A 21,334-nucleotide genomic window follows, 5' to 3' on the forward strand; every position below is an offset into this window, starting at 1 on the left:
GGGGCAGCCACAGCTTCTCTGGGCACCCTGTGCCAGGGCCTGCCCACCCTCACAGTGGTTCAGCAACCTTGTCCTGAGCTTAGAGCCTGGTAGCAGGGCCACCATGACACATCTGGGCTGTGTGCCATCCCTCCTTGAATGAAAGGCCTGGGGAATGCCCAACACCTTTGGTGGAGAGAAATCTGCCCATCTGCAAGGGGCTGGAGCTGCTCAGAGTCTGCCAGGAGGATCCATGTCTTGCTCCATCTCTCTGCTCTTCAAGGTGTCTCCCTCCATTAGCTTTGTCATCACTGACAGCCAAAGGCTCTGACCTTGTCAGCTCCCATAAGTTCAGCAGCTTCCAGCTCTTTTACTATTTGATGGAGAAGACAACAGACAGATCTCCTGGAGCAGCTCATGGAGCTACTGCCCACCAGGCTGTGGCCACTGGGTACAGTTTCCCTATGGGGATGATTTGTCCAAGCTGAGAGAGCTGGAGCCAGGCTGGACACATCCTGTGGGTGCTGATTCCAGCACTGAGCTGAGCCAAGGCTGTGGATCCTCTCCCACAGGCTGTTTGGGTGCTGTTTGCAATCCTTTCTCAAGTGCTGCTCCAGCAGTTCCACACCTGGAGCTTTCCTTGGCATTGTTTGTAATGATATAACAAATGCAAAACTCCCATCGACTCCAGAGGAGCCAGGGCCACCCACTGGTGCTTGCCAAGAAGTCTGGTCCCTGACTGCTATCCAGTTCCTCTGGGATTTGGGCACAGCATCCTGCAGCCAGTGGCTTCTCTGTGCACCAGCAGCCCCAGTTTTCCAGGGAAACCCACATCCCAGCTGTGATGCCCTGAGAAGCACAAGCGCAGTCTTTTAATATTAATGTTTGCCTTTCCAATGTAAATCCAGACCCAGCTCTCCACTCGGCACACACATCCATTCTCTTTAACAATTTGAAATCTTAAACATTTCTCTTTTTTTCCCCCCTCTCCTAAGCTTCATTGTTAACCTTTAAGATGAAGATAAGGCGTAAAGGTTTGGAAAGGAATTAGGAGGGACATTGGAAATGAGCCAGGAGCAGTGTTAATACTGGGCTGCACATCATATCTCTTCGGTTCTTCTCTCCCCCCAGGGTGACTCGGACTGCTCTTGACTACCACCACGGTATTACAAACTCTAATGAGGTTTGGAAAATAAGAAACCCACTGCGGCGTGGGAGAAACTAATAGAAATTGTTTTGTCTTCTCTCTATTAGTCATTAGAAGCAGAAGAAAAACAGCCACAGGCAATGGCAAGGCTGCAACACCACCACACATTTCATATGCTGGCACTCCAACAATGTCATTTCAGTGCAGTTATTGCTCCCACTTCCCCTCCACACCAGACCTCCCATACACCAGTGTGGGCTCAGGCTGTGCCAGCATCCCTGTGCCACCATCCCGAGCCCAGGGTGGCCCCAGGGTGTGCCTGAGGTGCCCATGCAGGGTGTTTGGCCAGCCCATGGCTCCACCAGCATGGACCATTGCCTGCTTGTCCCAAGGGGACAGGGATAGGCAGTGCCCAGGCAGGGGACACTTCCACAAGCAGCAGCACTGTCAGGCAGCCAGAGCATATGGAGAATTAGCTGGGATTCCTGACTGCAGCTGCGGAGTTGTGTTTCTGCGTGTGAAGTTAATTACAGAACCACGAAACTATGCACGGGGTGAGGTGACAGCACCTGCAGTGACCTCACCCCCTGCTACCCTGCCAGGGAACTGTGGTGCCAGGAGCCAAGCCCCAATCCTGTGCTCAGCGAGGTGCCTGCAGCACTTTCTCCTCCCAGCTCTGCAGCCATTGCACCCCGGCTGCCTGATGACAAGTGGCAGTGCTGCCACACCTTCCAGATGTTTGCCTGCTGCCCACGGGCACGGGCACAGATGGTGAGAGGAAAGCTGGGGCCAGGCACGCAGGCTGTGCTGCCTGTGCTGGGCTCCTGCAGCCCGTGCTGGGGGAGAAATGAACTGGCACAAACGCCTCGAGCTTTCGTCTCCAGGGAATTGTGACTGAAGGCAGCAGCCCTCGGGATACTTCTCCTGCAGCCCAGGCAGGGGCACAGCACGACAGCAAAGAGCATTGCTGGGGCCAGGGAGGAGGGTGAGGGATGTAGGGCCTGTCCCCACCACCTGCTACAGCTTTCCTCTGCACAGAGCCACCAGCATCCAAACCAGGTCACACTGCCCAGGAACCAGGTGCAGAGGAAGATTTAGGGGATCTGGATTATGCCACAGGGGACAGGAGGGCTCCCAGCATAGCTCGTCCCCTCCTTTTGGGACACTGGGTACGACTGATGGGGCTCAAGCCCAAACCCAGCACTTGCTTTCAGGTTTATGCAGTCACGAGCTGCACTGCAACAGGCACAATAGCAAATCCTCCACCTCTGGAGAGAACACTTGGGATGGGAAAGAGGAAGGGAAGATTTTCTGCTTCACTGAGGACTGCAGCCAAGCCCTGCTGCTACCTCGGAAGCAGGTATGGCTCGACAGCTGGCATAGCTGTGGAGTGCTCAGATGTCCCCACGCTGGTGACTGTTCCTGACTGCATTGCCTGGAGCAAGGATTCGCATTGCTAAGGCAATGTCAAGCTGATTTAGTCCTTGGATGGGGAATCTCCATCAACCAGCGCTTGCACTAGCAAGGAAGAGCAGTGACGGGCTGCTGGATGTCAGCCGTGTCCCTGGAGGTGACACTGAAGGGGCCCCGTGGTGTGAGCAGCACAAACCCACAGCCCAGATAATGGAGACCAGCACAGTGTCCATACAAGAATGGAAAAATGCTGCTATCACATCCTAAAGCCGTGTGATCACAATTTACTGCCTCAAACCCTCCTGTCTCACTCTCCTCTTGCTTTTCAGCTGAACATAACGTACATTTTCATGTGTCCTGAGCAGGTACAGAGCTGCCACAGCCCAGGAGCAGCTGCAGCTCTTGTGAGATAAGGAAGGAAGAAGCAGCAATTCCTCTCTGCAAGGCTATAAAGCCAATGAGGACCCCCTGGGATGAAAGGTACTCCATAAATCTGAGCTGTTATTATAAAACCAATCTCCACCGCATCTCTTAATAATGCAGATTAACTGTGCAGTAACACTGCTATAATTAATATCATAAAAGTCAGAGATGGGAAAGGCCAGCGAGGCCATGCCATGGATTGCTCCCCACAGTCCAGGGAAAGGGGAAAGCTCCTGGGTGCCACAGGAGCCTGGGACAGTGAAATCAGGCTTGGCAGTGCTGGGCGCCCTGAAGGGAGCAGTGACAAGGAGGGGGTGGCACATGGGTCACCAAATCTCTGCCAGCCAAACTCAGCTCTTGGTTCTGCAAGAACTCAGTGCCAACTTCTCATCCCTCCTCTCCTGTCTGTACAATTATGGAATTATTTAGGTTGGAGAAGACTTTTAAATCTTCTGTGACTGAGTCAAACCATTAATGCAGCACTGCCAAGGCCACCACTAAACCACGTCCCTAGGTGTGACATCCACACGCCTTTTGATTCCCTCCAAGGATGGTATAGCTTCACCACTGACCTGAGCACTCTGTGCCAGGGTTTGACACCACTTTTGATGAAGAAATTTTACAAATATCCACTATAAATATCACCTGGGGCAACCTAGGCTGCTTTGTCTTGTCCTATTGCTTGTCACCCAGGGGAAGAGACCAACCTCTCAGTGTTTCCCCTTGAACCTCCTTTTCTCCAGGCTAAGCACCCCCAGCTTCCTCAGCTGCTCCTCATGTGCTCCAGAACCTTCCCCAGTTCCATTCCTTTCTCTGGACACACTTCAGCACCTCAATGTCCTTTTCTTTGTGAGGAGCCTAGAACTGACCCCAGGATTTGGGGTGCCCTTCACCAGTACAGAGCACAGAGGGACAATCACTGTCCTGTCCCACTGACCACACTATTGCTGGTAGAAGCCACTGGTCTTCTGAGTCACCTGGGCACACTGCTGGCCTCTCTCCCAAATCCTGAGGTGTGTCACCACCCAAGTGGACTCATAAGAGCTCAGGGAACCCCTAACAGCTCTGTGGGGACATGAGTCTGGACTGACCATGGCAGGGCAGGCTCTTTGCAGGAAGATCCCGTGTCCCAGCCCACCATCCCAAGGGAGGAGCATTGCCCCAGACCCTGCACCTCCCATCCCACAAGGAGCTTCCAGAGCCAGGAGACACAACCCTGCCACATACACACACAGACACCTCAGCAGAATCACAGAATCACAGAATGTGCAGGTTGGAAGAGACCTTCAAGATCATCGAATCCAACCCAGCCCTAACACCTCAACTGGATCATGGCATCAAGTGCCACATCCAGTTTCCTTTTAAACACATCCAGGGATGGTGACTCCACCACCTCCATGGGCAGACAATTCCAGTATTTAATCACTCTTTCCATGAAAAACTTCTTCCTAATATCCAATCTATACTTCCTTTGATGCAACTTAAGACTGTGTCCTCTCCTTCTGTCAGTTGCTGCATTCCCAGACTCAGATCCCCATGCTGTAATTCTCTAGGGGAATCGTTTCTCCCTTCTGACCCCCTGGAGTTCCTTACCACAAAGAGTGACCCTTCCTTCCTTCCCTGACCCCACTGGCTGTGGTCCAGCTATTTTTTTCCCTGAGCAGGGGGCTGTATAAGCCTCACCCTTGTTCTTTCTCTTTTCCCCCTGGAATTTCAAAGAATAAACACCTGGGACAAAGGTCCTGGGGAAAGGGCCTCGTCTGATATCTTTATCTCCTCCTTGTTATAATTCCCTCCAAAGCCTCCTAATAACTGAGCTAGCTAAAGCCCCCCGAGGTGGGCAGAGGGCATTTATACACCCCTGCCTGCCCCCACCCTGCCCAGGGACCAGCTCTGCTCCTCACTGCCTCCCAACCCAGCCAACACTCAGACCAAGCCCCAAGGCACTCTGCCTTCCTCCACACCTCTCTCCCATCTTCCTCCTGTCCTCCATGTGCTGCATGGCCCTGGCACTGCTCCCTGCACAGCTCCCTGCCTGGGCACAGCCCTGCTCTGCCCAATTAGTGCTGCAGCCTGGCAGCTCCGTGTGTGCTGCGGGATCAGCTGTGGGAATGCAAATCCCGCCTCCCCCGCCGCAGCAGCCGCTAACAAGATAATGAATATTTTCATCAGCTGCGGAGAAATACAAACATCTGCGCAGGCACCGGCGCTGCTGGGGCTGGGGGAGTGGGGAGCAGGGGTGTGAGGGCAGGAACAGCTTCCTGGCATCCCTCCCAGCGGGGGCAGCAGCTCCACTGCCAGGGAAAGGAAAAGTTCTGGTCCCTGAGCCAGGAAAAGCCCGTGGCTGACATTCCATCAGCTCCAGTGGGTGCTGGCACCATCTCTGACAGCAGTGTCTTGGCTCTGGACTGTGTTGGTGTCTGTAAGAGACTTCCACCCCTTTCCACACCTTCCACTGTCCCAGGTTACTCCAAGCCCTGTCCAGCCTGGCCTTGGACACTGCCAGAGTTCCAGGGGCAGCCACAGCTTCTCTGGGCACCCTGTGCCTGTGCCAGGGCCTGCCCACCCTCTGATTGAGTAACTTCTTCCTCATCTAAATCTCACAGTCATGGGTGTACAATTGGTTTTGGGCTCTGGCTGCAGGGGCAGCTTCCACCACAGCCATCCCTCTTCCTCTTCCTCCTCCTCCTCCTTCTCCCTGGGGCTGAGGCACATGCTGGGAGCAGTGAGGTTCTCACAGGCAATGACCAAACAGCAGAGCCTGACTCTCTGTGAGGTCATCCTGCAACCTGCACAGACAGGAATGCAATGGAGCTCAGAGGCACATCCAGGGCTGGGCTGGGGCAGCAGGAGCAGGAGGTGGCTGCAGTGGCCATGTCTGTGTTCACCAAGGATGTGAGGGCTCGTTTCCTAAATCCTTCCTGCACCTGGTGCAGAACCACTCTGAGAACCTCTAGTATTTGAACAATGTCTGTTACAAAGCATCTCTTCCACCCCGGCCCCCTGCATTGTCTGATACCACACCTGAGTTGTTTCTGTAGAATAAAAAATGCTCCCAACATGCTGCAGAAGCACATGGCTGCAGACTGGGCAACACCAGCTCAAAGCCACACAGTCTGCCATCCTTTTTGCTGGAATGAGAACTTTGAAATGGAATGGGATGCAACAGTGACCTAACTGATGGAATGCTGTGCTAATTGCATTAGTCATTTCTACACTGGATTGGAAAAAAAAAAAAAAAAAAAAAAACCCTCACTGCTGAGCCTGGCCAGTGAGGATGTGCCCAAAATAGTGTGTGTCTGTGGGCTCTGAAGCATCTCACAGCAGATTCCATCTCCACAGAGCTGCTAAAATGTTAACAACCCCTTAGCTGCTGCTCAGGACCACGGCATGAGGCGTTAGCCTGGCTTGGAAAGACATCATTGCTTCCAACTAGCGTGTCTGAGGTTTCAAAGTTGTGAACAGGTAATAGAACTGCAGCAACAAACAATAAAAAGATGAATGAAATGGAAGGCAGCCACTGGAAAAGAGATCCATCCATTATCCTGGCCTGAAGGGTAATAGGTAAACAAGGCACTGGTGCACTGCCTGGCGCTGGGCTCGCCAGCACGGGAATAATAAACAGCACAATTATAACTCCTGTGCTTGGAGGTTTCAAAGACAGCGAGAAAAATTGAGGGTGTGAAATGGTGTTAATTTAACCACTTATAGATGTGACATTCATGCTGCTGAGGGGGAAGCAGGATGTCCCTGCCAGGCCTGAGTAGTGAGCTCCAAGACAGGGGCACCAGCAAAGCCCCTCCAGCCCCTCACACCCAGATGTGATGCTGCACCCACCCCAGTCCCTGGGAGCACCCATGGGTGGGAGGGCACCAGGTGAACAATGGATGGGTGGAGATGTTTCTGAAAACAGCCTTGGCAGGGATGGCACTGAGCTCTCAGCTCACCCTGCTACCACTGTGCTGGTTTATTAAGGGATGAGAAGCATTGAGGGGAAGAGGAGACAGATTTAAAATTAACTGTCCAAACATCAATATTATGACAATTCTCCACATCATCTCAGTGACCTGACAGCACAAACAGAGCCTTATGGAGGCAGAGCCTGCTGGAAGCAGCTGGGGCAGTGTTCATCCCTCCCTGCAGCACCCCTGACACTTCAGGCACCTCAGCAGCACCTCCAGCCTGCTCCCTTCCCTTCCCCAAAGCTGGAAAGGAGCAGCAGCTGTTTGATAAGTGGGACTGGGGGAACAGCATCCTGCAGGGACTGAGATGCAGAGGGAAGGGCAATTCCAATTTGCAGGAAGGTGCCCAGCACAGCACAGCAGCCCTGGATCCTCCAAAGCCACCCTCCCTGGATATGGAGAAGGGAAACACCTTGGTGCTCAGCAGGGAGGGAGCACCATGAATGCTCTCCCTGCCTCCAGCCACCAAACCATTCTGGCTCCTTATCTGCCCCCAACACACCGAAACTCCCTGGACTTGCTGCATCTCTGCTGGGAGGAATCAAATGGGGGCTGTGTGGGTGTTCCTGTGTCCTGGGGCTTTGCTAAGATGGAGCAAGAACCAGGAGGAGAGGCAGAGGTGGAAAGGACTCTGGTAAGGGCAGACAGCTGCTCCCAGCTGCCATGCATTGCCTGACATCCCATTTGCCATGCAGCAATAATCCAGCAAATAAAGCTGGCTCCACGGGCAGTATTTTGGGATTTCTCCATATTAATGGCATAAAAGCAACAGTCTGAAACTGCAAACAGCTTTTAAACAAAAATATCTATTCCCTCATGGCAAAGAGACGGCACAGAAACAGATAAAGAATGAACAAACAACCCATTTGGAAAATAATTCCTCAGTGATTTGGGAACGGCACAGAGTTCAGGCTCTGCCCCATTGTGAGGCATCAGGGGGGAAATTGTTCTAATCTAGTTTTTAGTGAGCTGCAGCTATTGCTGAGCCTCCCAGCTAGACCAGGGGGTGTGACTGGAATAGATCAGCTCCAACCCCATCTACTTATTAACCTCACAGAGCATTTTGCCAAGGGGGACAACCTTTATTAAGGAGGGGGTGCCCAGAAGAAGATGGCTCTGAATGTGCTTTTGGCTCAGCAGTGGAAGGACCAAGGGAGATTTCTGGTGAGTGATAGAAGATCCCTCTTCAATCCCCTCCCAAAGGCTCACAAGGGACTGCACAGGAACAGCATCACTGGAGGAGTGCTCTGATTTAAATCCTTGCAATAAGGCAGCAGCAGCAGCAATGCCATGGTGCACTCCCTCGAGCTGGAATCTTGATGCTGGCATGTCCAACAGAGTAGTCAAGCACCTCAACCTCCACAGAAGTCACTAGTGGTTATTAAGCCACCTCAGTACAGGAGAAGTTTCCCATAGAGCTCCTAACTCCTGGTGGCTGGAGCAGAGCTGCAGGGATACTGTGGTGCTCACATCCTGCTGGGCTGTGGCCTCACTGGCACTGAGGGATGGGGAAAAGGGTCCTTGGCACCAGCACAAAGGGCCATGTGAGCAGGGACAGGCTGTAGGCAGCACAATGAGGTGTTCCATCACTGCTGGGGTGTGTGTGGAGCACACAGCAGGAACCAGTCTGGCTGCTGCCCAGCCCTGCTGGGGTACACTGGCCTGAGCAGCCAGTATCTGCCTCCTCCACCCAAACCCTGGGTGTCACCATCTCCTCAGTCACACAGCTGAAGTCTTTGGATAAATGCCTGAGCCCCTTGGGTAAAATGACATCTAATAAAGGGGAAATGCAGCCTGAAGCAGCACTGACTGTTGAGGTCTGAGACCTTCCAAGCTTTGCTACATCTTCACAGCCATCTGTGTTCTGTGTCCTGAAGGTACCCACTGCACATCCCCAGCCTTCCCAGCTGCTCAGATTCCACAAAGCCATCATTGCTTTGGGATTTCTCCAAATCCTACCTGATACATCCCACTGATTGCCGAGCATGGCCTGGAGGGTGCCAAGAGGATGGACCAGGCTCTACCCAGTGATGCCCAGCAATGGGACCAGAAAGAGGCAATGGGCTCTTTCTGCTGCCCAGGAAGTTCCATCTGAACATGAGAAGGAATTTCTTCACTGTCCCAGTGACCAAGCACTGGAACAGATTGCCCAGAGAGGGTGTGGAGTCTCCCTCCCTGGATTATTCAAGAACTGCCTGGATGCAATCCTGTGCCATGTGCTCCAATTGAGCCAGATGACCCAAAGCGGTCCCTTCCAACCTGGAAGGAACCCATTCTGCAGCCACCAGAAGGGCAGAGACTCTAATTAATCAGTGCTGCAGCCCCTCAGGTGGCAAAGAGACTTCCCTGACCCCCAGGGGATGGAAATTCTGCAGTAACTGATAAGTGCTGCCCAGGCCAGGGTGTGCAAGGCAGCTTTTCCCATCACAAAGGCTCCCTCCCAACCCCATGCTGACATGCCTGGCAGATTGAGAATATCCTATTTATTAAAGACACTGAAGATGTGGCGACATGGGAAGCAGACACCATTCAAAAGATTGTCACATCTGCATAGCTAAAGGATCCCAGCAGTCATAAATCCCTCTAAAATACTCAGCCCCTTGTTCTGATAGCAGGTTCTTGCTCCTACTTCGCAGAAACAGGCTTTTAATCCCTAGTATTAGGCAGCTTCCTGCTATGTTTCAAATGCACCAAATTAAGGGCTTCTCTAACAGCTGGTGTCTTAATGCTCAGAGAGGTTCTTGAATATCTATGAAAATCAGAGGCAAATTACATCTTTTAGTTAATAATTTCTTCTCCATTAACCTCCTTCTCTTCCCTTGTTAAGAGATGATGTAATGGCGCTTCTACACCGTAACCTGCTGACACCCCTGGCAGCCTGGCCACGGGGGAGGACACTGCACACAGGGAACTGAGCCCTTCTCATCACTGCCTGGTGCTTCTGGAGCCTACACTCAGATGGGAAAAGGGCAGCTGTGCTGACCTTCCAGGCTGCTGGAAGCATTTCTGCAGCAAGATGTGCTGCCTCCCTCCAGGCTCCGAGCTCTGCGGAGCCACTTCATCGCACGCTACAGCCTCCACCACGTGGGCAGCTTGGCAGGTTGCTCCTGTTCCAGACCTGCTTTCTCTTTCCCTTCAGTGCTGTTACACCTGGGACTAAAGAGACTGAAGCCCCTGTGTGTGACAAAGAACTTGGCTGTCACTGCACAGCTCCTCACTGGGAAAAGCTTCTCCCCACTGTGCACTCTGCCCATCACGGCAGGAGTGGTGCCAGCCCTGGGAAGGAGGAATAACAGTCCTTTTTTAACCACAGAACCTTTCAGGCTCCCCAGGGAGTCCCTTCTGGCCCCTGGAAGGTGCCATCCCAACACCTCAGGTGTTTTATTCCAAGGGCAACCCCAGCAGGATCTGCTCTAACACAGCCAGCACTGTGATTCCAGGTCTGGTCTGGCCGGGCGGAGAGTGGCAAAATATAACAGCACGGGAATGATGGAATTGCCTAAAAATAAAACTTCAGTGGTGGTAAAATAATAAACACAGAGACCATATGATCCAAAGGGCAACAGCCAAAGACCTGGGGGTGTGGCTGACTTAACAATATCTAAGGTTATCTGAGGGCAAGGATCCAATCCCAAACACAGGATAGGGACATGACTTTATGTGTCAAAGGTCCCGAACCAATGGAGAACCAGAGACATGACCTATTTTGGAATGATGCCATCAGCATCCTAATTTCCATATCCCGCCTCCCATGCTCTCAGGTTTATGGTTTCTGCATAGGCTACCTGGGCTGAGCTATTATCCATCCCAGCCAGCTCGGTTTCCACACTGCTCCTGCTCCAGCTCAGGACTGCCCAAACCTGCCATGTCCAGGATCCCCTTAGAGGGGGAAGCCACATGCCCCAGGACAAACCAGCCCCACAGACACTCCTTGTGTGCTTCCCAGATGGAATTCAGCCCTGAGAACAGGGGATACATTCACTGCCTGGAAGCAACAACGCATCCCTTAGACCCACCAGCTCATGGAAAACTTCATCTCTGCAGCCCTGGCTCTGCTCTGATGGACCCACTGACAGTTATAATGTGAGAAAGCAAAGAGGAACCTACTGGGGAAATTGTCTTTTTGTCCTGTCAATTCTCACTTCCAGCAAAATCTGCAGCTCTGCTGGCTCCAAGCACTCTGCTGGGTGTGGGTTTCCCAGCACTTCTGTGCTGATGGAGCTTGTATTGCCTCTGTCATCATGAGAGCAGAAGGCCAGAGCTCAGCTTGAATCCACAGCCAGGGGAGTTTTGATCAGCTGGGCAAAAATACCTGGAAAAACTCTGTGGGCAGCAGGGATGAGGACCCAGAGCTAAAATCAGAGGCAGCAATGAGGTCTTGGTGCCTGGACAGGAAAGAAGCAGATGCTGGACAGGGAAGAGCCGTGTCTAGGTGGGATTTGGGTTGGATCCTCTCCTGACTGTGACTAGTGCTGCTGCTTCAAAACTCACAGAGCCACCCTGGCTTACACCTCATCAAAACACAGCTGCATCCAGAAGACCTGAAGAAAAATAACTAAATAACTCACTTGACAGCCCTGACTTCAGCAAGCTCTCCTCTGTGAGCCCTGCAAGGTGAAGGCTTTTACCTTCAGCTCATTTACATTATTTATCATGCTATATCCACAGCTCCTCCCAGTGCTGTAATGGGGGCACTGAATAAAACCAGCTGGCACAGGCTGGAAACACAGCAAAGGAAATGTTCGTTCACACTACACAGAGCCAAACAACTCGTTGTTGCAGGATATCATGGAGAGATGTCTTCCATCATGGAGATGGAAGACATCAGTGTTCACAAAGAGATGAGGCAACACCTCTGGGAAAGGCTCACTGAGCACAGCTGATGTGTCTCATCCTGACAGGACACACACTGGCCCAGGAGGGTCCTGAGCTGCTGCCAGAGGGAAGGACAAGCAGGTAGGAAAGCCATGGATGCTCCTTGTCCTCTTGCTCTCTTCCCCTCGTGAGCAAATCAGAGATACTGGCTCTGTCCCACTGGACCTCAGTCCCATCTCACCAACCTGATATTCCCAAAACCAGGAGCAGAACCAGGACATACCTGAAAGTCATCTGGAACACCTGCCCTTGGTTGACGTGCTGGCTTCTGTTGTTGTAGCCGTGCAGCATCTCCCCAAAAAGGGTCTCATTGAACTTGGCATCTGACTTCAGGCACTTGGGGCCCTCACAGATGTCAGACAGCATCAGGCAGGACTTCCCATCTGGGGCCAGCTTGTACTCCTCCACACACCTGTGGGGACCACAGCCCCTGTGAGATGGGCCAGGCACAGAGGAACCCACCCCACGAGCCTCTGCCCAGCCCAGCCCAGCACCACCAACACCTGCAGCAGCTGTTTGGACATGGGAAGGGTCACAGAGCCCATATTCTCTGTCCTGGCTGGGTTGGGTGACCAACTCCCTGCCCTCCTGTAGCAGCATGGCCCATCTGCCTGCAGTGAGGTTGGGTGAGGCTTGGAGCACCCTGGTCTGAGGGAAAGTGTCCCTGCCTGTGGCAGGGGGTGGAATAACAGGAGCTTTCAGGTCCCTTCCAACCTAAACCATTCCATGATTCCACGCTGTCCTGCCTGGAGCTGCCCCCGTGCTAGAGAGCAGAGCTGAGCCCACTGTGTGTCTGCTGCTTGGGTACAAACATTCCCCAGGCCACAGCAAAGCAAAATCAAGCTCCTGCCCTTTCTTCCACCTAGAAATACCCTCCTGCAAGGAAGCAGCTCCAGCCTGGCTGCTCCTCTGCTCTTTGATCCCATTTTCAAGCCTATTCTGGGTGAGATCCACATGTTCATCTTCAATCAACAGGAAGGGGAACTGAGGCAGGCAGCAGGGATGTGATTTAACTCCAGACACTGGAGACCTCAGTCCGTCCTGCCCATCCTCCTCTTCCACCAGCCTTTTCATCAGCTCCCACCTCACTGGGGAACCTCTGTTCCCTCCCTGCTCCTTCCACCCCACAGCCCCAGTGCTGTAACACTCAGGCTTGCTCCCCTCTCCCCTTCCTCTACTGCATTTTACTGCAAGCAGAAAACTCCCACCCGTCTGTCACACTTTTCCCTGCCTGTTCCCAAAGAGCAGCTCAGCCTTGAAAAGGGATTATGAAAAAAAAAAGGAAAGAGTCTCTGTCCTTGGGGATGCAAGGCTGAAATGCAGATTTGTGTGGGTGTGGGTGGAGACCATGGAATGTCCCAAGAACTTCTAGACCCTCCTCACAAAGGGTGCTGGTGCCCACATGGATTCCCAACCCCTTCTGCAGGCACGGAGCAGAAAACGTGCTCTGTTTTGGTGACTCAGTCACTCTGCGCTGCTAAACAATAATAAAAAACAGGTAATGGGGGGAAGAAAAACAACAAACCAGCAAAAATGGGATAAATAAAGGAGAAGCTGGCACAGGCTGAGCTCCCTGGGCTGCTCTTCCCAGGGACCAGGCAGTCAGAGCTGTGTCAGGTCTTTGCTGCACCTGCAGGCACCGGGACTTGATGGATGCTCCTCAGAGTTACTGCTAGGAATTCACTCCCCTTCTTGCTTGTGGGCATTTTCTTTCCAAAAGGGCTTTTTTTTCCCCTTCTTCATCCTAATCTGTCACACTGGGACATAGAGTAGGTTCCTGAGAGTGTGAACCAGCCGTGGGGCTGGGGCAGGCGATGGATGGCTGCAGCTGTGCAGCATAAAGCCAGATAATCACTGAGCTCCTTCTCCAGCCCACTGCACCAGGGAGATTTTCCTGAGAGAAAATGCTAAATTGTGTAGGATTATAAAATCCTGGCCAAAATCAGGGACAAGACTCTATTTTTAAGGGAAGCACAGGGGAGGGGGGAGGAAAAAAAAAAAAAAAGTAAATTTTAGAAGTAGTGTTTCTTAAACAAATCCTACACCTTCCCCTCCAACACACAATGTACAATTTTTGGGTCTCTTCACAGTGAGTCACAGATCAAACTGTACTATCACACAGTGGGGGAGAGAAGGAAGGTGCATCTGCTCACACTGCTCCTCACACTTCCCTCAGGAAAAAACAGGTGCCTCTATTCCCTGCTGGAAGGGGAAATCAGCTCCATCAAAAGCATTTTTCCTGGACACTCAGCTCCAGGCTGGGCTGGGATGGATGGCACAGGAGGTGGCAGAGATGGAGATGGAGTTGTTTGTTGAGGGGTCTTGGAGGGGACTGACTAGAGAGGGGGAGAGAAGGAAGGTGCATCTGCTCACACTGTTCCTCACCCTTCCCTCAGGAAAACCAGATGCCTCTTCCCTGCTGGAAATCAGCTCCATCATCAGCCTTTTTCTAGGACACTCAGCTCCAGGCTGGGTTGGGTTGGGATGGCACAGGAGGTGGCAGGGATGGAGATCGGGAAAGGGCTGCTCATTGAGGAGCCTTGGAGGGGACTGACCAGAGGGGACTCACCCACAGAACATGAAGATGGTGCTGGAGGAGGGGTCGTGGGGCAGAGGCAGGGTCTGCTGCAGGCAGAGCTGCTCGCAGCCGCCGTTGAAGCCGTCGGAGCAGTCGATGCCTTTGGAATAGTCGTAGCAGCCGGTGCCGTCCTTCATGGGCCGCAGGTCCTCGGGGCACTGCAGGGGACAGCACACACAGAAACGTCACTGTACCAATGTGGAAATGGATGGTGGCTGCTGCTGCCTTCCCCCAGTGAGCATCTCTTCTGGAAAAGCTGCTTGGGGAGGAACTCAGGCAAAGCAGACAAGTCCACACACCACACACACCATGGCCAGTTCAGCAGAGAGAGGCAAGAAGGGTCTTTTGTATGATAAATTCCAACCAAGGTTTATTAGATTCAGCACATTGAATGGATCAGAACAGAAGACCCAGATCCAAGGTGTGAACAAGGTTAAGTATAGGGTGAGGAACCAGTGGTATGGAGGCAAGGGGTGGTACAAGGGCAGGGCAAAGGGCAGTGCCCTGTAGGGGCCACAGGGGCACCCTGTAACCACAACCACCTTGTAACCACAACCACATACCACAACCCATGGGGAAACAGGGAAAGGAGAAACCACCAGAACTAAGGACATATGGGAAAAGCAAAACTGAAGGAGATCAAGGTAGTGTTGCAGAGCACCATGGGAGAAGGCTTTTCTTTCAGCCCAGGTGAGGAAACTCTATGATATATCCTTCCAGGGCAAAGCCCTGGGTGTTTCCCTGAGGGGTTCAAAGGTTCCCACAATCACCTGTGAGTCCTCCCCCACCCTGATTTTTTTCAGCCTTCTGATGTTTTACATTTCTGAACTAGAGTTCTTACACATGTAACATAATCATAAAGTGACGTTTTGTAAACTGTGCATTCCTTCCTGGGGGAAGGACAAAGTGATGGACTTCTAGGTTGACCAGTGGGGTCAAAGAGGTGTCAACCTCATGGCCCAATTGCTGATCAAACTCCAAAAACTATTTATACCCTAATCCCAAATAAATGTCCTTCTTCCTCGTTCTCACATGGTAAGATGGCATAAGTTTAGTTTTTTCATGTCCGTCTAGTGACACCCTGGAGCCCCTGTCCAGTGGCCTCCCAGGACACAGCCCATCCCAGAGCCAGTGATGCTGAACTCTTTTTCCATCTGAAGGAGGTGGGTGATGGATGGGGTAGCCCTGCATGACCTCACACAGCCCCTGGGAAAGGGGCAAGGGCCATGGGGCCCATGTTTTCTCCCTGTTCCTCCAAAATGCAGGAAAAATCCAGTGCAAGCCAGAAATAAACAGCTCAACACCTGGGACCAACCCAGAGAACCATCTCAGTGTTTGGGAATGACCCAGAAATCCATCTCAGCCCATGCCAGGCAGGTCAGCAAGCATGGCCTTGGCATCATGCCCAAAAGGATCTTGATGCCTGCTGTGGGCAGGAGCAGCCCATGGCAGAAGCAGGACTGGGGGCAGCCCAGGCTCATCAGTTTTCCACAGCTGAGGGAACCATGGCTCTAATTTCTATTCCAGTTCCCTAGCTTGTTTTCCTTGTCCCAAAAGATAAAAGCCAGCAGGTGGCAAATCAATAAATTGTCACCCAGATTAAAGCACACTTCCACTTTCGTTATTTATCCTTTTTCACCAAGACATACACACAAACAACAACAAAAAGGCCAGTCCTTGGAAAAAAAAAAAAAAAAGAAAAAAAATCTTATCTGGGAGCAGCTCACAATTAAAAATGCATTAGGGAATTTCTTGAAGGTGAGTTAGACTGGAGATGGCCCAGGTAGTGATGAAGGCAGGTTATAAATGGCCTCTGTCAAGCAGAAGAAAGGTTATAAAACCACTATACTTTGTGCTTAAAAAAGAAAATCAATTTTCCATGTGAGCAAAATGCTGTACATATTAATAAAAGTTCAGGAGACCCTGGACCTTGTGCTCACTGACACCAGCAGGGTCCTGGTGGGAGATGGGCTGCTGAGCCTCACTCACTCTTGGCTATTTAAGAAGCAATCAGGGACAGCAGAAAGGGGCTTTAGGGGGTCCTGGCCCACCCTGAGCCATCACAGAATCCTGCAATGTTTCAGTTGGAAGAGAACTCTTAAAAGTATCCAGTTCCAATCCTACTGCCATGGCCAGGGACACCTTCCACTGTCCCAGGCTGCTCCAAACCCTGTCCAGCCTGGCCTTGGACACTGCCAGGGATCCAGGGGCAGCCACAGTGCCAGGGCCTGCCCACCCTCCCAGGGAAGAATTTCAACCTAACATCTAAGCTAAACCTCCCTTCCTTCAGTTTAAAACCATCACACTTGTCCTACCCCGCTATAAGGTCCATCCCCATCTATGTCTCCATGTCCTAGAAAACCCTGTGCCACTTCCCCACAGCAGCAGCACCAAAACTGCTCCTGCCCTGCCTGCAGCAACTGGGATGTGTTGATCTCTGTGCCAGCTGTCCCTCAGGTCCCTCACTGCCTCCTGTGCCCCCAGCTCTGAAGCTTGCAAACCTCAGTGCCATCCTTGGGGACGCCAGGTAAGGCAAGGAGGGAAGGCACAAGGCTTTTCCATCCTGAGGATCCTGGCAGAAAAGGGCTCTGGAATAGGATGCTGCCCATCCTTGCAGAGCAGGCAGGGTCCCAAAGACACAGCTCTGGATTTAGCAGCAGGAAGCAGCAGACTCGGGAGCAGGAGGCTTTCCAGATGCACACACAGAATAATGAAGGAGGAGAGGACTCTGAGAACAATCTGTGCTTTTCACCGCCCCGGAGCTGCCGGGGAAACAGCAGCAGGACGAGAGTGTTTGTGAACCTGCAGATAGAGCTCTTATCTCCTGTGCTCTCCTCCTTGTCTGCCGGCCCTGCTGTAAGAGCAGAGCTGTGCAAATTGGCAGAGAGGATCTCCCTGGAGGACACAGGGAGGTCGGGCTGCAAACAGCATCTCTGCTTCACCACGTCCACATCTCTGCTGCTCTCCCCACATCCACAGGGATGGAGGGCCAGGGCTCTGCTCACATTCCCTGTAGAGATCCTGAGGGATCCTCCAGGGTGCTGAAGGCAAGTGGATGGGACTGTAAGGCAGCAGGAGCTGCAGGACCACAGCCAGAGGATTGGTCACGGCTTTTTGGCGCTGTCACTTGGAGTTGTTGCCCTGGCACAGATCCATGTGCTGAGCTCAGCACCTTCTCCAGCCCACAGAGGAAGAAGATGGTTCTTTCCCCATGACTGGGTTAGTGGGTCAGCAAAGCCCTCCCTCTCTTCGTCCTACTCTGCTTGAGGCCACCCTTGGGATATTCCTCCAGTTTTGGCTCTTAACCACCATGAAACGTGTTTCCTTTCAGTTCATAATTATGCATCCTAATACTCATTAATTACAGCAGGCAAATAGCTCAGCACAGCATTTGCAAAAGCCCTCCTGTCTCTCCACATCCAGCCCTGCTCAGAGCAGAGCTGGCTCTACACTCAGCTGCTGTGCTGCAGCACAGAGCTCTCCAGGGACAGAAAGCTTCAGGAGCCAACGTGAAAACATGAGATGTGTCCCTGCTCAGGAGAGCCAAGGGAATCAGCAAACTTGGCAATTAGTTCTGGCCAGGCAACACCAGCCTCTTCATGGAGGGTTTTGCAGGGATGAATAGGTGGATGAAGCAATTACTGAGCACAATAAATCACAGAATGGTTTGGGTTGGAGGGGACTTTAAAAACCAGCTCAACTCCCCTGCCATGGGCAGGGATGCCTCCCACTATCCCAGGTTGCTCCAAGCCCTGCCCAACCTGGACACTTCCTGGGACAGCCACAACTTTCCTGGGCTTGTAAACCCTTGTAACACACCTCCCTGCCCTGGAGCAGAGGATTTCCCATGGGGATGTCCCACCAATAGATCAGAGTGGGAGAAAACTGAAGTCCATTTGAGTACAACTATGTTCTTTCCCACAGGAGTCAGAAATTACCATGGAAAAAGCCAGTTTGTGCTAATCCTGACTCCCTGATGGGTCAGCTTGGGCTTCTGGCTAGGTTTGGACAGCCAGCACTGGCCCTGTGTTCACTGTGCCTTTATAAAGAGCAGATCTGTTCTTGCTGACATTGATTTGCCTGGCTTGGGCAGCAGAGAACCAATAATTACAGTGAGTTTTAATCAATGCCCCATCAATTTAGGTGCAGTTCAATTTGCGATCTGCCTTGGCAGTGACACAGGACGGGGGGCTCTGTTGGAAAATGATTACAAAATCAATAAGGAGCTCGGTCAATAACTCTGTCTGGGTGAGCATGGGTGACACGTCCCACCCTGGTGGGAGGAAAGCTGGTGCCCCAGCAGGTCCTGGTCAAGCAGCTCTGCACACCCCTCATCCACACATGGCATGGATTTATTTAGCCATGGAAGTGAAGGGATCCCACGCAGTTACCCAGTTATCCAAAAGAAAAAGCTGTTTGTGGTTTACCATGTTAGACTCATATTGCATGTGTTCATTTCCAATTCACAGCCCATCTTTTATCTGTGGATCTGACTAGGAAATATAGCTCAGAGCTTGGGAAAAGGGTCTGGTGCCTAATCCATGCTGTGGAGAGGAAAAAAAGAGATGTAGGGGGAGACTCCAGCTCATGGTCTGCTCAAAATCCAAGCAGAAGCTGTTACCATACAAATACAATTCCACAGTCTTGCAAATCCACTCCGTGTATGCAGAAGTGAACTGATTTCTCTGTGCCGACAGACAACCCTGAAAATTGCCCTTGGCATTGGAAAAGAAAACTTTATTTTCTTGTTGTGTGTTAGCACTGATAACACAGGCCCTGAAGGCTAAACATGACCCTCAGCTCCAATGCTCTGACCCTGCTGCTCCCAAGGGATCTGAGGAGAAGGAACCACCAGCAGCTCCACATGGTTTGGCTGATGGCACAGTTGGACACCAGCCCATCCCCTCCCATCCCAGAGCACACAGCTCCTTATTCCTGTGATTGCAGTCAGCAAATGAATTTTGAGTACACACAGGGAATGGATGTGCTGAATAGGAAGTGCTATTTTTATCTGTTGTTTTGCAAAACAGGCTTTTTTTTCGCTTTTAAATGACATCTCCAAGGTGACACGGAGTGGCAGATCTGGCAGGGGCTGCTGCCACATGCCCACAGCCACCCCTGGGAACACACCAGATCCAGCCTCACCAGACACACAGGGGCTGTGGTTTGGAACAAACTGGGATGCCTGTGCCCACTGCTGTCCCCTCAGCACAGAGTGTGGCACCCTGTGGCCTCCTGCCACGCTCCTGCCACCAGCACTGGGCACTCTGCCCACCACCAGCATTACCAGAGCAAACACAAAGGGACCAGGATCACCTTCAGGGGGAAGGAACACAAGCACACACCAGAACCTGTGCACGATTGTGCCTTAGGAAAATAAATACCTGGACAAGTCCCTGCTCATGTAAAGTAAAAAAGGAGCCTTTGCTCACTTTCTCGTTTGCAAAGCTCATTAGCTGAGAGACGGGCGAGGGGTCACTGGAAGGCAAATCATTACTGACACGGATCCCCCAGATGGGAGCACATCCACTCTCCTCCATCTGAGCCGCCTGCCAGAGCTGCTCAGCTCAGCTCTTCTTCTCCATTATTAAGTTAAAAAAACCAGAATACTTAATAAAGTGTTTCTGCAGAGAGTAAACTGCCCTGTTTTGTTATTCCACTCTGTTTTCTCAACAACAGCAGCCTTCTAGTCTGGGACTCCTGTGTCAGGTGCTGGAGGTGATGCTCTGGCTACAGACGAGTCTGAATCCCTGAATCCCCCCAGCTCTTAAAACCACAGAAGGAATCTGCCACCAAACCCTTCTCCCAGTGCTGCTCCAGGAACCATCCCCACGCCTCCAGAAGGGAGACCCCAAGCTGCATCCCCAGCCCTGCTGGCCCCAGGCAGCACCATCAGCTGGTGCCTCAGAGCCTCAGAGCACTCAGGACCATTTCCAAAGGCCCTAATGACCCCCCCTGGTGCCGAGGCATCCTCGCTCCTCATTGAGGAACCTCCTCAGCGTGAGACAAAAGCATTAATCCGAGGCACTGCTGAGGTACAAGCAAGTGGCGGCATTTTAATGAGCTCCCACCTATGCACTGGCATGCATTTATTTGCTTCTTGGAGCTCAGAAATGATACAAATGCAGTAAACCACTCTGTGTCCATATATATATATATATATATATATATATATATATATATATATATTTATATATATATATTTGGAAAATTCTAGCTTATTCAGCCTTCATTTTCTTGACCCAGAGGGCCCCTGGTGAGCAAAGCTCCTCAGCAGCAGCAGGACAGAGCCTGGCTGTATGCAGCTCAGTTTCTGTGTGTGAGATTTATCCCTCCTCTCCCAATATTTTGATAAAACCAGGCAAAAATGCTGATTGCCAAAAGGCTCTCCAGAGCCTCCTCAGGGCAGGGATGTCCTCACCAACCCCAGCTGTGGCAGAGCCCTTCCTGACACCCTGCTGAGGGGGGAACATCCTTCCCAGAGGGGAACATTACAACTGTTTTCTGAAATAACAGTCATTATCTTCCCATTCTTTCCCCCTTCCCTCCCATTCCCTTGCTTCCTTTTCCCTTTAAAGATCATCAATCATTATTTTAGGCTAAGAAAATCAAACCCATCTGTCTTGCAGGCTCTCAAGAACATGCTGCTTGTGCTTCTCAGCCTGGTCCCCCTGTGAAAGTGGGATGGGGGATGCACAGGGGAGATGGAAGCCCTGGGAGATGAGGCAGCATCTCCTCCCCTCTGGCCACCACTCCAGTGAACCCTCTGAGGCAAGTCACTCTGTGTGTGTCTGCACCTCAGCTCCAAGAGGGAGAGATTTGTTTCCAGCAGCTGGTGGGATGCCTTGGACACAGACAAAGTGTTCCTGGAGTAAGGAAATCTGCTTTCCTTCCAGAAGTCACCAACAGCCCGTTTTGGGCTGTGCTGGGATCTCTTGCCTGCCAGGGCATTTTCAG

At 51.9% G+C, this 21,334-nt stretch overlaps 1 protein-coding gene across 1 annotated transcript in view; it reads right to left on the reverse strand.

Moving 5' to 3' along the window:
* ASTN2 (astrotactin 2) overlaps positions 1–21,334 on the reverse strand; it is a 281,232-nt gene that overhangs the window by 123,222 nt on the left and 136,676 nt on the right. Inside the window, exons 12-13 of the mRNA XM_083875651.1 lie at positions 14,369–14,535; positions 12,023–12,211 (exon numbers count right to left, since the gene is read on the reverse strand). Coding sequence (XP_083731777.1) covers positions 12,023–12,211; positions 14,369–14,535 — 356 coding nt within the window. The remainder of the gene's footprint in view (positions 1–12,022; positions 12,212–14,368; positions 14,536–21,334) is intronic.

Source organism: Zosterops lateralis (assembly GCF_965231275.1).
Source record: "Zosterops lateralis genome assembly, chromosome: 20".
In the NCBI taxonomy this organism is placed as follows: Eukaryota; Metazoa; Chordata; class Aves; order Passeriformes; family Zosteropidae; genus Zosterops; species Zosterops lateralis.